Raw genomic sequence first — 14,768 nt, 5'->3', positions numbered from 1 at the left:
TGTGAGGTGGGTGCGACTGTTAGCCTGACTGGGGCTTTGGAAAGGCTAAGTAACTTGCCCACCGTCAGCTCTCTGGCTCCAGAGCCAACACCCTTACCCACTCTTGACACAACTACTCAGTAAACATTCACTCTGCAGAGGGGAGCGGTGGCCGCAAAGATAAGCAAGCGTGAGCAGAGAGGGGTCGCTACCCCCAGCCACGTGCCCACACCCAATTTTGGACTGCCTTCTGTCCTCCTTACTACATCCATGTCCATTCCTAACAGCCTCCCAGTTGTGCTCCCTCTGTCTGACAGAGCAAGATCTGGAAGGTGCCCCTGACACAGCCATGGGCTTGGTCACAGCACTGCTCCGTGGCTAACTCCTAGAGGACAACTGTCCCTTTCCCTTCCAGGGCCTCTATTTTCTCATTTGCAAAAACTGGGGCTTGGGGTTAGTGTCTCCCAGCTCTCGCTCCCCAGAGTTCTGTGCTCATCCCTTCACTCTCTCATGGCCTACCATCTCCTCTTTGGAGGAAGCTGTCAACACTTTAGTGGCTTTTGAAGCTTGTTGAGTATTATGCATGTTACCTAAATTTAATTAATTTCCTTGTGATGACATTCTTGCCTTGCATTTATGTTCTTTTTTCACTTAAATGTAGGACGTAGTCAATGCAGTTGGCCATTTACGGCCAGTGGTGATCCTGAGATCACAGGAGATCCATAAGAGGACAGGACGGTAGCTAGAAAGAGTTGGAAATAGAGGCCAGGAGGCAGGGGAAGTGTGTGTACCATGCCAGACCATCTGTGCCCGAAGCAGAGTGGCCTGGAGACATCACAACATAGAGCAGTTCAGATCTGTCCCCAGCACTGTGTCACCCCCATTCTGCCTCCAGCGAGTCACCCAATACAGAGAGTCTGGGGTAAAGTAAGACATAGGAATGCTATTTATTTGCATCCTTGGCCTTCGAACTTGCACAAGCAAAGTAACAGCGCCTGTGTGTTCTTGGTAATTCCAAGTTGCATTTTCTCTCCTTGAATACCTGAGAGCCTTCACTCACTATCCTGCAAAACTATTTCAGCAGAGAGTCCGTATGCATTTTTCCTCCCTTGATGTGGGATGTTCCTCTGTCCCCGGATAAGTTTATTTCAATGTTTTCCCAAGTGATTTCTCAGAACATTACACATGTGAAATATACCATGAAAGAATAGATTAACAAAATGAGTTCTGAGGTCAAAACATTTAGGGAAAGGAGCTGCCTCTTTCCCCCTCGAAGCAATTCAGGATGCACGTTAACCTGCATATCTTCGTCTCCCCAGTCTCTCCTTGCAGCGTTTGGTCGCCCACCTCCTCTACTTCCCCACATATTTGTTAATGTTTTGCCAAGCGCTGGGGTCTGCAGAATAGCCCAGGCAGCGCTGGTTTGTGCTCGGCTTTCAGTGACCAGCAGGCTAATGGAATGCACCTTGCTTGAAACCTGGCGTAAGACTAAAGGTTGTACGACACTCAGGGAAATAAGTATCTTTGCTTTTAACAATGATAATTTGCATGAACTATATTACAGAACAGAATTTCAAACTCTGAAATTTTATTATGAAAACGGGATTCTGAGCATCAGTACATCCGTTCCCGGTTGTTCAGGAAGCTCTCCCTTGAACGTTAACTCTTGTCACATGGCTCGCTCTTTATTTATATGTCTGGTACCGAATCATTGGGGGCTATCAGCCTGGTCCATCAGGAGTGGGTTCACTCAGCCCATCCACTTGGTCTTGTCTGGGTTATTAGGGTTGTCCTTGCTGCTATTGTCATAGGAAGAGCCATGGGGCGAATCTGGATGTTTATGCAGACACAGGTCCAAAATGACCATTTTCACCCACATGTGACAGCAGGATCAAACTGCTTATTACAACAAAGGTGTTAGAGTTGCAAGAACAGAGTCATTGCCAGCTTAGTCCTTCTCTTTTGATTTCCCTATCACAGACCTCATAAATTAAACAGATACAGATTTTTCATCTTTTGCCTTATACTTGAGCATTGACTTCAGCCTTTTCCAGTGGAGCGTACTTTACATCTGAATATGGACCCAATGAATGGTATTGACTGTGTCTATCAAGGACGGGAAATCGGCCGGGGATCAATGTACGGATCTTTACTGTGCAAATTCCCATGTGTAAAAAAGTGGTTCTCAAACGGGGGTGATTTGGGCCCCTTGAGGGACATTTGGCAATTTCTGGAGACATTTTTGATGGTCAGGACTGGGTAGGAGGGCAAAACTACTAATGTCTAGTGGGTCGAGGCCAGCAATGGGGCTGAATGTCCTACAATGCACAGAACAGTCCCACAACAAGGAATTGTCAGTCCCAAATGTCACTACTGGTGAGGTTGAGAAACCCTTGTATGGATTAATAGGCAAGTCTTTGTAAACTGTTATGGGAACCCACATCCACTAAAGGAAAATCTGGTCACCTGGTCCCTCACAGTCACTCCTCTCCTGGTGTCTAATTCACACAAAGTTGTTTTGTCATCTTGGAAGCCTTTGGAACAAGAATGTATCTGTCCCGGGGTGAATGTGCTACCTAGGAGTTAGAATAGTGGACCAAGTGTTAGGAACACAAGACATTTGCCCAAAGAAGGGGACACTTGAATCAGTCCTTGTGTCCTGTTGACATTCATTTGTTAGTAAGACCCAGAAAGTTAGGCAGACTTGTCACTGAGAGATGTCATGAGTAACACAGTATGGCAAGGTCATTCTTGTCATTTCAGTGGGGGTCTGATGAGAGGGAACACAGCTCTAGAGCCAGACATCCTGACTTTAATTCCCGACGGACATTTCCTACCTATGTGATTTGGCGCAAGTTATGTAACCTCTCTGTATCTCACTTTTTTCTTTATTTGCGACATGGCAATGATGCCATGACAATAGAACCTACTTATAGGATAATTATGAGAATTTAACAGTTTAATAAATAAGTATTGGGGGGGGCGCCTGGGTGGCTTAGATGATTAAGGGTCTGCTTTCGGCTCAGGTCCTGATCTCAGGGTCCCGGGATCGAGCCCGGTGTCGGGCTCTCTGCTCAGTGGGAATCCTGCTTCTCCCTCTCCCTCTGCCTCTCCCCACCCCCACTCATGCTCTTTCTCTCTCTCTCTAATGAATAAATAAAATCTTTAAGAAAAAAAAGAGAAGTATTTGGAACATTGCCTGGCTCAGGATAAGTGCTCTATGAATGTTAATATCATTGTTTCTTTGAGTCAGGAATATGATTCATCAAAAAAATACATATTTGTTTTTCTATTCAACAAATATTTAGTTAGCACCTACTATGTCCCAGGCACTATTCCAACTGCTGGTGATTCATCAGTGGATCAAACATCAGATAAAAATCTCTGCCTTCCCAGAGCTTACCTTTTAGTGGAATATACTAGTAAAAATGCGAATAGAAAAAAACATACAAAATTATAGTTAGCCTACTGCCTGGCCCATAGCTGTCAGATAAATGGATATATTTTTCATATTGTTGTGTTATTGTCATATAGCTTATTGGGCTGGAGGTTTGAACTGTCATCTTAGATAGGAAAAGAAAGCTAAGCCTATCCAGAATGCCATGGTAAGAAGAAATTGAAACTGCTTTGTACAGATTAGAAAGGGAAAAAGAGAAAGAAAAGAAATGAAGTTAGGCCCATCGCCTTTGGTCATTGTGTTTAAAATGAGCTGAGGAGTGCCTGGCTGGCTCAGATAGTGGAGCATGACTCTTGAGCTCAGGGTTGTGAGTTCAAGCCCCTCGTTGGGTGTAGAGATTACTTAAAAAGAAAATCTTTCAAATAAATAAATTAAATAATTAATAAAAAAAAGTAAAATGAGCTGAACCTTTTGTTGCTTTGTTGTTTGTTTTTTTTTTTAAGATTTTATTTATTTATTTCACTGATAGAGATACAGTGAGAGAGGGAACACAAGCAGGGGGAGTGGGAGAAGGAGAAGCAGGCTTCCCGCCGAGCAGGGAGCCCGATGCGGAACTTGATCCCAGGACCCGGGGATCATGACCTGAGCTGAAGGCAGACGCTTAACGACTGAGCCACCCACGCGCCCCTTGTTGCTTTCTTTGTATCCCACATACTACTTCTAGGCAGATTTCCATATTCGAAGGCAGCAAGACATTCTCAGCAGCAAGAGACCCCATCTCGCTATGTAGCAAAGCAGAGAACAGTGTCGGTTATTATCAGTTGGCTGCAGCTGAAGAAGAATCTGTAAGACCTCACTCCTCCAAAAATAATTCACTTCTGAAAGGAGAAACTCCTTCAGAACAATTCCTTCATGCGTGTAGGCTTTCGCGTTTAGGGAAGAACTTGGCCACAATAACCTCCAAACTTTATTCACTGGTTCTTTATCTTTTCTTTTCCAGAAATCTTCTCTACGTCTACCCACAGAGGCTGAACTTTGCTAACAAACTGGCATCGGCCCGGAATATTACAATAAAGATTCAGTTTATGTGTGGAGAGGATGCTAGCAACGCTATGCCGGTAAAGACAGAGATAAATGTGTGCCTCCCACCAGGGTGGGCTGAACTTCCCTTGTCAGTCCACACAGACAGAATCCAGGGCTCGTCAGCCTACCGAGTCCGTCCAGTCAAGCCCACATATCAGCACCTGCAAAGGCCTTGATGGCTAGTCTGATATTGGTCCCAGTGTGCTGAAGGGGAAACAGGGTCAGTCTAAATTGAAAGTCTCTTCCCTGACTTATTCCATAGTGATCTGTGAAGTTTGGGGATGCAGAGCATTTTAGAGCACTGAAAGATGTTATGAAAACTTCCCATACCACTCTAATGGTATAAGAGCTGGAGAGACGGCCCCTGCTGGGTCGGCCATGTTTGCACTCTGCCCAAGCCCAGACAGCATCTGGAGATAAATGCAAAGTATTGCCTAGTAATGATAAACACACACACACCAGGGGCGCCTGGGTGGCTCAGTCGTTAAGCATCTGCCTTCGGCTCAGGTCATGGTCCCAGGGTCCTGGGATAGAGCCCCGCATTGGGCTCCCCGCTCAGCGGGAAGCCTGCTTCTCCCTCTCCCACTCCCCCTGCTTGTGTTCCCTCTCTCGCTGTGTCTCTATGTCAAATAAATAAAATCTTAAAAAAAAAATTAAAATAAACATACATACACCATCTCAGCAGCCTTCAGGAATGGATCTTCAGCCTGAGGCAAAACATAAATCAAATACTAAATATATAGTACAGCAGTCTCTAAGGAACCCAAAAGACCAGAATTTGAATTATTTTACTTATCTGCCACTAAGTGAGATGGGCAGTTAGCTATTACTATTTTCCCTAAGTCCTAGAATTCAGTTCCTATACCTTTCTACTGAAGGAAATTTTTTCCAGTGCTTCTATTCTTCAGATACCAATTTTTTTTTTTTTAAACCATCCTTCTGTTGACGCACTCACCTTCCCAAAGCAAGGTATCCTCTTGTGACAGTGATGGGAAAGAAGTCCTCAAGGAGGGCTCCCCTCGTTCTCTCTGCTCTGGCCCTTAGCAAAGCTCCCAGGGCTGCCAGGTACAGCTGTGCAGAAGCTTCTTGGAGGGGACAAGTGAGGGCCAATCCCAGCCTGTTCTCCACTCCCCAAGCCCTGGGACCTTGTCATGAGTATTGCTGCATTTAGGAGAAGGCTCGTTTTCTTTGCCCAAAGGTGAGTCAAATCCTGTGCCTTAAGGGCTAAGTCAGGCCAGAGGAGGTTTCTTTCTTTCTTTTTTTTTTTTTTAAGATTTTATTTATTTATTTGACAGAGAGAGAGAGAGAGAACACAAGTAGGCAGAGCGGCAGGCAGAGGGAAAGGGAGAAGTAAGCTCCCCGCTGAGCAGGGAGCCCGACGTGGGGCTCCATCCCAGGACCCCAGGGTTGTGACCTGAGCCAAAGGCAGCTGCTTAACCAACTGAGCCATCCAGGCGCCCCTAGTGTCTTTTTCTAAATAGCAGAAACATATCAACAAGCCAGTGAAGGTCCTGATTACCCAAGTGAACAGGTCCATGTCTTTGGAGGGAAAAGAACCTGGACCAGAGTCACGGAGGGCAAAACTATGTGGCTTTGCCTGGAGTACGGGCCTCTAGACAGGCAGAGTGGAGACGGCTTTATTTTTCCAGTCTCACAAACCTGTGGCTCTTCGTCACTAATATAGCTCCTTGGGACCTTAGTTTACCTTTCACAGTTGGTTCTTGTATGCAGTTGGGTCAGTTGTAAACCCAGCACCCTTAATTTATAAAATGTAGCTTTGTGAGACCAGAACAGCCATGGGGCTGATGATAGTTGATTTGATACACCCAAATATCACTGCTAATTTGGTCTTTTCTGTGTTGGTGCACAGGTCATCTTTGGAAAATCCAGTGGCCCTGAATTTCTGCAGGAAGTATACACAGCTATTACATACCATAATAAGTAAGTACATTTCAGAGTTCCAAATACATGCCACGGTTGTGTCATTATCTCCTGAATTTTCTGAATCCCCTTTTGGTGATTCCTCCCAAAAGTTTTTATAGCTCAGAGACTAAAGGACAAAGGAAATATATGTCAGTTCCATGATTCTGTGTTGGAGGTGCATACTTTTTGCCATTAACAAAGACCGGGAAAAGAACATGTCTTTAAGAATGAATATTGTTTTGACTTTCTGGAGCCTTCTGATGTAGTATGATACAGAGAAGTTTTATGGTATTAAATAAAGAAATAAATTTCCTAACTTGCCTGGAGATACTTCAGGGAGCCAGAAGCAAAATCCAGTTCTTCTTTCCCTGTCTCCTTGTCTCCATCTGCCCTATTATCTACTCTAAGAACATTTAAGTTGTCCAGAAGAGAAATGGAACCCTCATTATTCTGTGGGTAAATTGAGTCACAGAATAATGTCTCAAACCATTATTGACATTTCACAGGTGAGGGAGGGTCAGATGGACTCAGGTTTCAACCTGGTTTGATAACCTTGATCCATTGAAGTATTTCTCTGAACCCTCTTTCCTGCCTTGAGATGAGGTTGAAATGAGTAATGCACCTGACGCCCTTAGGTCTCTGGGACTTTGTAATTCAGTAAATCAGTTTCCATTTCTTTCCCACCAGCATTCATTTGCTAATCCAAATTCCTTTGATGAATACCAGCCATGTGCCAGTCCTTGTCTTGGGGGTGGAGATAGAAAAGGAGGCCACAGCAAGACTCGGAGCCTCATGTTCTTTTCGAATTAAGTTGAACTTTTCCATTATTTGTGGAGTTTTTTTTGTTGTTGTTTTTCCTGACAAAGCCTTTAGTTTGTGAGCAATCTTATGTAAGCAAAGCATATCTGGTGGTATAAAGGTTGGTCTCAAGGATCTTCAGTGTGGGAGCAGAATGATATAAAATGAAAAGCAAAACACCAAGCAGGCCAATTCTGAGGAGCAAAGGGCTGTGGCGTTACAATTGATGGAGAAGTCATTGTTCTTGCCAGAAGTTATTCATGTATAATGTGCTTTTGAAACAGGTCTCCTGACTTCTATGAAGAAGTGAAAATCAAGCTCCCCGCTAAGCTAACAGTAAATCATCACCTCCTGTTCACCTTCTATCATATCAGCTGTCAGCAGAAGCAGGGAGCCTCCGTGGAAAGTCTTCTGGGATATTCGGTGGGTCTTTGCCAACGTGCCTATTCACACTGCGCTGGTTAGACTCCGAGGTCCCTGCAGAGATAAACAACTCGGTTCTATTCACTTGCTTTTTTTCTGTCAGAAGTAGCAAAATGTGCCAGACCAGATTCTAGAAAAAGCAGAAATGACTTGACTTAGCAGATGACAAATTTCTGGAATGGCAAGCTTGTGGGTGATAGATATTGGAAGAATACTCATTTATAAAAAAGCATTGCAATGTCCATTATTTCCAGATTTCATATATATGTGCCACGTATAAGACCAGCTCTTTTTCCTCCCAGGGGAAGAAAGTTATTTCTTTAAGAAATATAAAAGGTAAAATAAACATTGATGTTGTCCAGACACTCACAAACATTGGCTGTAAAGAAAAATGCTACTGCTTCAGCTCTGAAAACAGTAAATCATTGATATTACTATCTCAGGAGCTCTCAGGGAATTTAAAATGCAAAGAACTTGACAGAAATTACTGCCCAAAAGGGGCCTGGTCAATATCTAATCATCATTTAGTTGCATTTGATTATTGTGAGCTAGATAAATGGCCAGAATTATATGTTGTAATAAATACCGCTTTATTCTTTACATCATCTGTTTCAGTGGCTGCCAATTCTCCTAAATGAACGTCTTCAAACTGGATCCTACTGTCTCCCAGTTGCCTTGGAAAAGCTGCCACCCAATTACTCCATGCATTCTGCCGAGGTAACCAGCAAGTTAGCCGTTGGCGTTTCCTGTCCAGCGTCGTCTCGGACCACTTTCCCAGATCCACTTCTTGTTCCCTTAACCATGACTGAGACTGTGCAGCCTGTTTTGGGGAGCAATCACCTGTCAGCACATTACATCTTCTTTTTGTTTTTTTTTTAAGGGTTTATTTATTTATTTGAGAGAGAGCGTGTGAGGCAGGGGGAGCAGAGGGAGAGAGAAACTGAAGCAGACTCCGCACTCAGCGCAGAGTCCAACATGGGGCTTGACCTCACAACCCTGAGATCATGACCTGAGCCGAAGCCAAAAGTCCAATGCTCAACCGACTATACCACCCACGCGCCCCATCACGTTGCATCTTCTAAGAGCACATTGCTCTGATAGGAGGGGAGAAGACACTGGTCATGAAACCCCATTCATCACCAACTCTGAATGTTTAGTAAATGCAACTTGCACCCAAGGAAGCATTACCTTGCATTATGCACAAGAAAGGGATTCACAGAATAATACATTGTAAACGGGGAGGCAAACAGAGCCCATTTGTGTTAACAGCTGCTCTCAGCACTGACCCTTTTAAAAGATTCTCACGCTAACTTCCACCAGTTTCTCCTCTGGGTCAGTTGTGGCCCTCTGCACTTGGTTACCTTTATTCCTCTAAAGATGCCAACATCAGGAGTCTTTCCTTCCGCCCGTTTCCTGGACTGCCTCTTGCTCACCCAAACTCTGCTGCAATCCACCCATTTAAGGGGGCCCTGAGGACTCTCCGCTGCTCACCCCCACAGCACCAGCTCTGCACCAGCTCTCATGCTTCTCGCTCGGCTTGCTGCAGGTTTGCATCAATAAGTATGATTTTGAAGCACATCCCAGACATCGTATCATTTCATTTATAACTATTTTTAAATTATCTTAAAAGATAAGGGCTCTTTTTTTAACCATCACAATGCCATTGTCGTACCTTAATAATTCCCTTATCTTCAAATATCCATTCAGTGATCAAATTTCCAATTATCTCATCAATGTCATTTTTTTTTAAAGATTTCATTTATTCATTTGCGAGAGAGAGAAAGCGCAAAGGGAGAAGCAGACCCCCACTGAGCAGGGAGCCTGATGTGGGACTCGATCCCAGGACCCTGAGTTCATGACCTGAGCCGAAGGCAGATGCTCAACTGACTGAGCCACTCAGGTGTCCCCAGTGTCATTTTTTTTTACAGTTGTTTTTTGAATCAGGATCCAAATAAGATTCACACATTGCTGTTGGTTGACATGTCTTGAAAGACTCTTTATCTATAGGACTCCCCCTCCCAACTTTATCTCTTGTTTTCCTTGCAATTTTCAAGTTGAAGGATTTCCCAGGAATTTGGAGTTTGTTCCAACTTTTAGAGTCAGCTTTCTTCTCCACTCTGACTATCCATCTATCATCCCCAAGCTATTCAGTTATTGTCATATTTGCTTTTTTTCCCCTGGAGAGGGAAGCTTCCCTTGCTCTGGGCTACAGGCACATGCCTGGCTTCCCACCAAAACCACTCGCCTCAAAACCACTTGAGATCAACCTGAGTATGTTCACAGACGTTCCCTGATGACTCTATGATTTAGACATGTGGCCCCTTGCCGAAGCCCCGAAAACCACCTTTTCATCATCAAGCTGCACATTCTGATTTCCTAGAATGCCCAGTTATTTTCTTAATGCTGCAAGACAAACGTGGGTTTTTGGAGACAGACACATCTGGATCCAAAATCCAGATGCTACCACTCCCTAGCTATGAGAACATGGGGGAGCTGCTTACCCTCTGAGTCTCAGTAATGAACTGAACCCATACCAGCCTGTAAGGTTGCTGTGGGCACTAAATGAGATAACGCATAGCAAGCAACAAACTCAGTGCTTAAAGTAATTTCCTTATATTAGTTCCTTTTTACTTCTTGCACTATGCCACCTTCATAGACATACCCTTAGCTTCACCCGCACTGTCCACTAGCCACATGTGGTTACTGAAAGTGGCTAGTTCAAACTGATATGTGCTGTAAGTATAAAATACAACCCTGCTATCAAAGACTTAGTGGGAAAAAATAATGTAAAATATCTCATGTATAGTTTTTTATATTGATTATATATTGTATCGATAATCTTTAGGCTATATTGGGCTAAACAAAACAGTATTAAAAGTATTATTGCATGTTCCTTTTGAATTTTTGAAAAGTGACTACCAGTAGATTTCAAGTGACATATATGGCTCATGTAATATTTGTAGCGGACAGCGCTACTTTAGATTATAGGTGGTAAACTCTGGTGACCCCAGGGGTCAGGGGAGCAACATCATGAGTGCTGAGTCCTGGTGGAATGTGTTCACGCTGGAGATGGTCTGCCTGTCGCGGGTCATATCCCACCACGCTGGGATTCAGGCCCGTGTCTTCGTATCTTCCAGTTCTCAAAGGAAGTTAGAAAAGCAAGCTTTGGGGGCACCTGGGTGGCTCAGTTGGTTGAGCGTCTAACTCTTGATTTCGGCTCAGGTCATGATCTCAGGGTCATGAGATCGAGCCCTACATCAGGCTCCATGCTCAGTATGGAGTCTGCTTGAGATTCTCTCTCTCCCTCTGCCCCTCTCCCCACTCGCTCTCTCTCTCTCTCTCCCTCAAATAAGTAAAAAAATCTTAAAACATAAAGCAAGCTTTCATGTGAAATTTCTTGACTTTCAAATGTTGGCAACTAATTCAAAATGTTTCCAACACTGGGCCACACTGAACTTGTCTGTAGGCTGGATCCAGCTTTGGGGCCCAGTTTGTGACTCTGTCTTGAATAGTTCCAAAAGTCCACACCCCATGCATACATCCTACTCTTGCAAGTACAGTGTGCTTCCTTCCACTAGAATGCAAGAGATGCCCACACTCCCGTGACTGGGTCAGGCTAGGCCATTCTCTCTCAGTGCTGTATGTTGAGGTTTCTAGAGAATGCTGATTCTGGTGGGAATTTAAGGGAAGAAATGGTCCCTAAGGACTGCAGGACTGTCGATATATAAATGGTATGGAAGAGTCATTTTGAGTAATTAATGCAGGAACCTAGTGGGCCTGCTCTTTGGAAACATTTTTTAAAAGGCAAAGTAACTGTAGGCCCTTGAAAGCATTAAAATTTCATGTGTCATAAGATATTCTACACTTTGTCTTGACATTCCTAATTAACAGGGAAATCACTGCAATATTACTTTATTCCAATCCCTAGAATCCAGGGTCATCTATGCTGGATGGGAGCTTAAAATAGATCACTCACTTCAGACCCCTTCTTTTGGGGTAAGGAAATGAGAGTTAATTGGACTTGTCAAAATGACAATAACTAGTTCAGTGAAGAACTTAACCTGAGTGTGGGACCCCTAACTCCAAGGCTAGTTCTATCAGGCTTCCAGGGAGGGAGATATCTGTATAACCCTGACATTTACACTCAAGCTGCCTCGCTCTGCTTATCAGTAACCAGAAAGGGGGATTGAGTTGCTAATCGGTTTTTGTTTTTGTTTTTTTTCTTTAACACAGAAAGTCCCTTTACAGAATCCTCCCATTAAGTGGGCTGAAGGACATAAGGGAGTATTTAACATTGAAGTGCAAGCTGTTTCTTCTGTTCACACCCAGGTAAGGAACATCAGCGTCCTCTTCAAATCAGAGTCAGAGGGCTCCTGAGGAAGAAGGGGGTGCAGCAGAGAAACCTCTGTGGATGGTCCAATAAAAGATCAGTGAGAGTCTTCATGCATGGATAAAACAAAAAATCACCTTTAGTTCTTTTTGGAGGCATACAGACCTGTTCAGGTTTTACTGGTTGTTTAAAGGGAGAGACCTCCGAAAAATGTCGAGCGCCTAGGTGAAGGAACGCAGTATCTGCACTTTGGGCTGAGAAACCATGTGAGGGGCTCCATGTGCAACCTTTTCCTGCTGGTGTCTCACTTCCCTCTGTCATTCCGCCATTTCTCCAAGCTTCCCCCCCCCCCCCCATTCTCTGTTCCTTCCTTTTCTTGCCACCGTCCGCACTTTACATCTGCTCAGACCCCTTTTTGGCTGTGTGTTTAACCAGGTGTACTCGCCTCTGCCCACAAACCAGATCAGAGGCCAAATTCTGTTTTCTTCAGTTACTAGTCATCAAGAGATTCTGTTTTGTGCCCACTGCTCTATAGAGCTGTTTATAGCCTTGGTCTGAAACCGCCGGGTCCTAGTCCCCAGACCTGAGACTCCACCCGTGAAGAGCTATCTGTGCTCATGCATCCACTGGTGAGCGTGGATGGGGTCAGCCCCAGGAGGCCTGCCGTCTGTCTTCCTAGGACAACCACCTGGAGAAGTTCTTCACCCTCTGCCACTCCCTGGAGAGCCAGGTGACCTTCCCCATCCGCGTGCTGGACCAGAAGATCAGCGAGACCTCATTGGAGCATGAGCTAAAGCTCAGCCTCATCTGCCTGAACTCCTCCCGCTTGGAGCCCCTGGTGCTCTTCCTGCATCTGGTGCTGGACAAGCTCTTCCAGCTGTCCGTGCAGCCCATGGTCATCGCCGGCCAGACAGGTGGGAGGCCCGCGGGGCTGGGGGGGGAGGCAGGAGGGGCAGGCAGCGCCTTGTAGGACACATGATTTTCCAGAAATCCTGAGAACAGGGACAATGGGATTTTCCTTTCTATTGATGATGTGAGTCCAAGGGAAGCCAAGACCAGTGATAATTTTTTTTTTTTTTTAGATTTCCTGGACGTTAAAATAAAAACCATATTAATATAGGATGCTTAAAATTATAGTTTTTAAAAATAGATGTATTGAATGATTAGAGGTGGTCATTCAAATTCCATTCCTGGTAATTGATGGATTTATTTGACCTCTGAGATATTTTTGTTTTCTTGACCAGCAAGGAGATATAATGTTTTAAGGAAGTAAGACAAGTCGTATTAAATGGAAGCAAAGGAACTGTCTAAATTGAAATTCAGTGGGATCACTTTTTTTTATTGAGACATAATATGCATACCTTAAAATTCACTAAATCATACGATTCATTGGCTTTTAGCACATTCACACGGTTGTGCAACTATCCTGGTATCCAATTCCAGAAGATTTTCATTAGCCCGAAATGAAACCCATGCGCCTTGGCAGCCACTCCCCATTCACCCTTCCCCTCAGCCCCTGGCAGCCCCTCATACAGACTTCCCGTCTGAGAGTATATTTTAAAGGCTTACTTGGAACAAATGAACACCAAATACAATGTGTAAGACTCCTGGAGTGTCCGATTCAGAGCAGAAGGGGTTCCTGGGAGTGTCAGAAAAGAAGTGAATCACACAGTGGGGTTGTGGCACATGAATGGGTGGGGAGGGAGTGATGAACTCAGAGCCTGGCACACACTGGGCAGCTTTCAGAGCCAGGGAAGAAGAAGACCTCCGAATCCCCCGTTCACGCTGTGTCCTGGGACGTATCTCTCGTGGCGCCACAGATAAGGTTATCCTGTGCTGCAGGCCAGCATCTCCTACGTGAAGCCCTTGCCTCTCCAGCTAGATTCCTGCAGAGTGGCAAGCTCCCGCCTCCCACATTCCTTCCCATGTGCCCACATATGTGCACCCTGCTTTGTATGTTCCAGCGATTGCCCACAGACCTGTGCAATAGACAAAGTGTTCATTCCTAGGTTTTGAGCTGCTGCTTTGTAGCAAGTTGCCACCTGTCACGGGGAGACAGCAGGCCGAGTAGGTAGAGGCACTTAGCATATAAGCATTTATTCAGAATCTATCTGTCAGGAACTATGGTCGTCACAGGAGGGAGATAAGAAGGTGGGAGAAATGCGCCTCAGCCCCGAAGGCTGGAAGCCTGCTCAGAGAGACAGAGGTTACCACCGGGAACAGCCAAAGAACTGGGAGTCTTGGTGTCCCTGAAGCCCTGTACCGAGTGCTGTCCGAGGCTTCGTGGAGGAGGCGGGATGGTGCCCAGCGGTGAAGGGTTGATGGGATTTTGCTGGAGGGAGCACAGAGGGCTTTCCAGCTGAGGACAACAGCGTGAGAAAAATTGCAGAGCTAAGACAGAGCAGACATGTGATGGGGACAGAACAATTGCCTCATTTTAAAGGAAGTTGAATTTGAGCAGGAATGGGTACAAGGTTGGGTAACGAGGGTGGAGTCAAACCGTGGAGGGCTGGGAGCTCCTGAACAAGACCGTACATGGTGAATCAATAGTTTTGTGTGGACCCACTTTGGAGAATGGCACAATACACCTACATTTTTATTTTTTGTAAGATTTTTTTTTTTTTATTTGAAAGAGTGAGAGAGAGAGAGAGCATGAGCAGTGGGGAGGGACAGAGGGAGAAGCAGACTCCCTGCTGAGCAGGAAGCCCGATGCAGGGCTCGATCCCAGGACCCTAAGATCATGACCTGAGCAGAAGGCAGCCGCTTAACTGACTGAGCCACCCAGGCGCCCTATACCTACTTTTTTAGATTAACCTGCACACCAAGAGTCTACAT

At 45.0% G+C, this 14,768-nt stretch overlaps 1 protein-coding gene across 1 annotated transcript in view; it reads left to right on the top strand.

The window, feature by feature from the left end:
- The window catches only part of DOCK8 (dedicator of cytokinesis 8), a 173,335-nt gene that overhangs the window by 79,584 nt on the left and 78,983 nt on the right, over window positions 1-14,768 (top strand). The window contains exons 14-19 of the mRNA XM_021694440.1: window positions 4,377-4,494; window positions 6,330-6,400; window positions 7,465-7,603; window positions 8,219-8,320; window positions 11,837-11,932; window positions 12,613-12,847. Of these exons, the coding sequence (XP_021550115.1) occupies window positions 4,377-4,494; window positions 6,330-6,400; window positions 7,465-7,603; window positions 8,219-8,320; window positions 11,837-11,932; window positions 12,613-12,847 (761 nt within the window). The remainder of the gene's footprint in view (window positions 1-4,376; window positions 4,495-6,329; window positions 6,401-7,464; window positions 7,604-8,218; window positions 8,321-11,836; window positions 11,933-12,612; window positions 12,848-14,768) is intronic.

The sequence above is a fragment of the Neomonachus schauinslandi genome, chromosome 13 (assembly GCF_002201575.2).
Source record: "Neomonachus schauinslandi chromosome 13, ASM220157v2, whole genome shotgun sequence".
Classification (NCBI taxonomy): Eukaryota; Metazoa; Chordata; class Mammalia; order Carnivora; family Phocidae; genus Neomonachus; species Neomonachus schauinslandi.
This window is presented reverse-complemented; position numbering and strand designations above follow the sequence as displayed.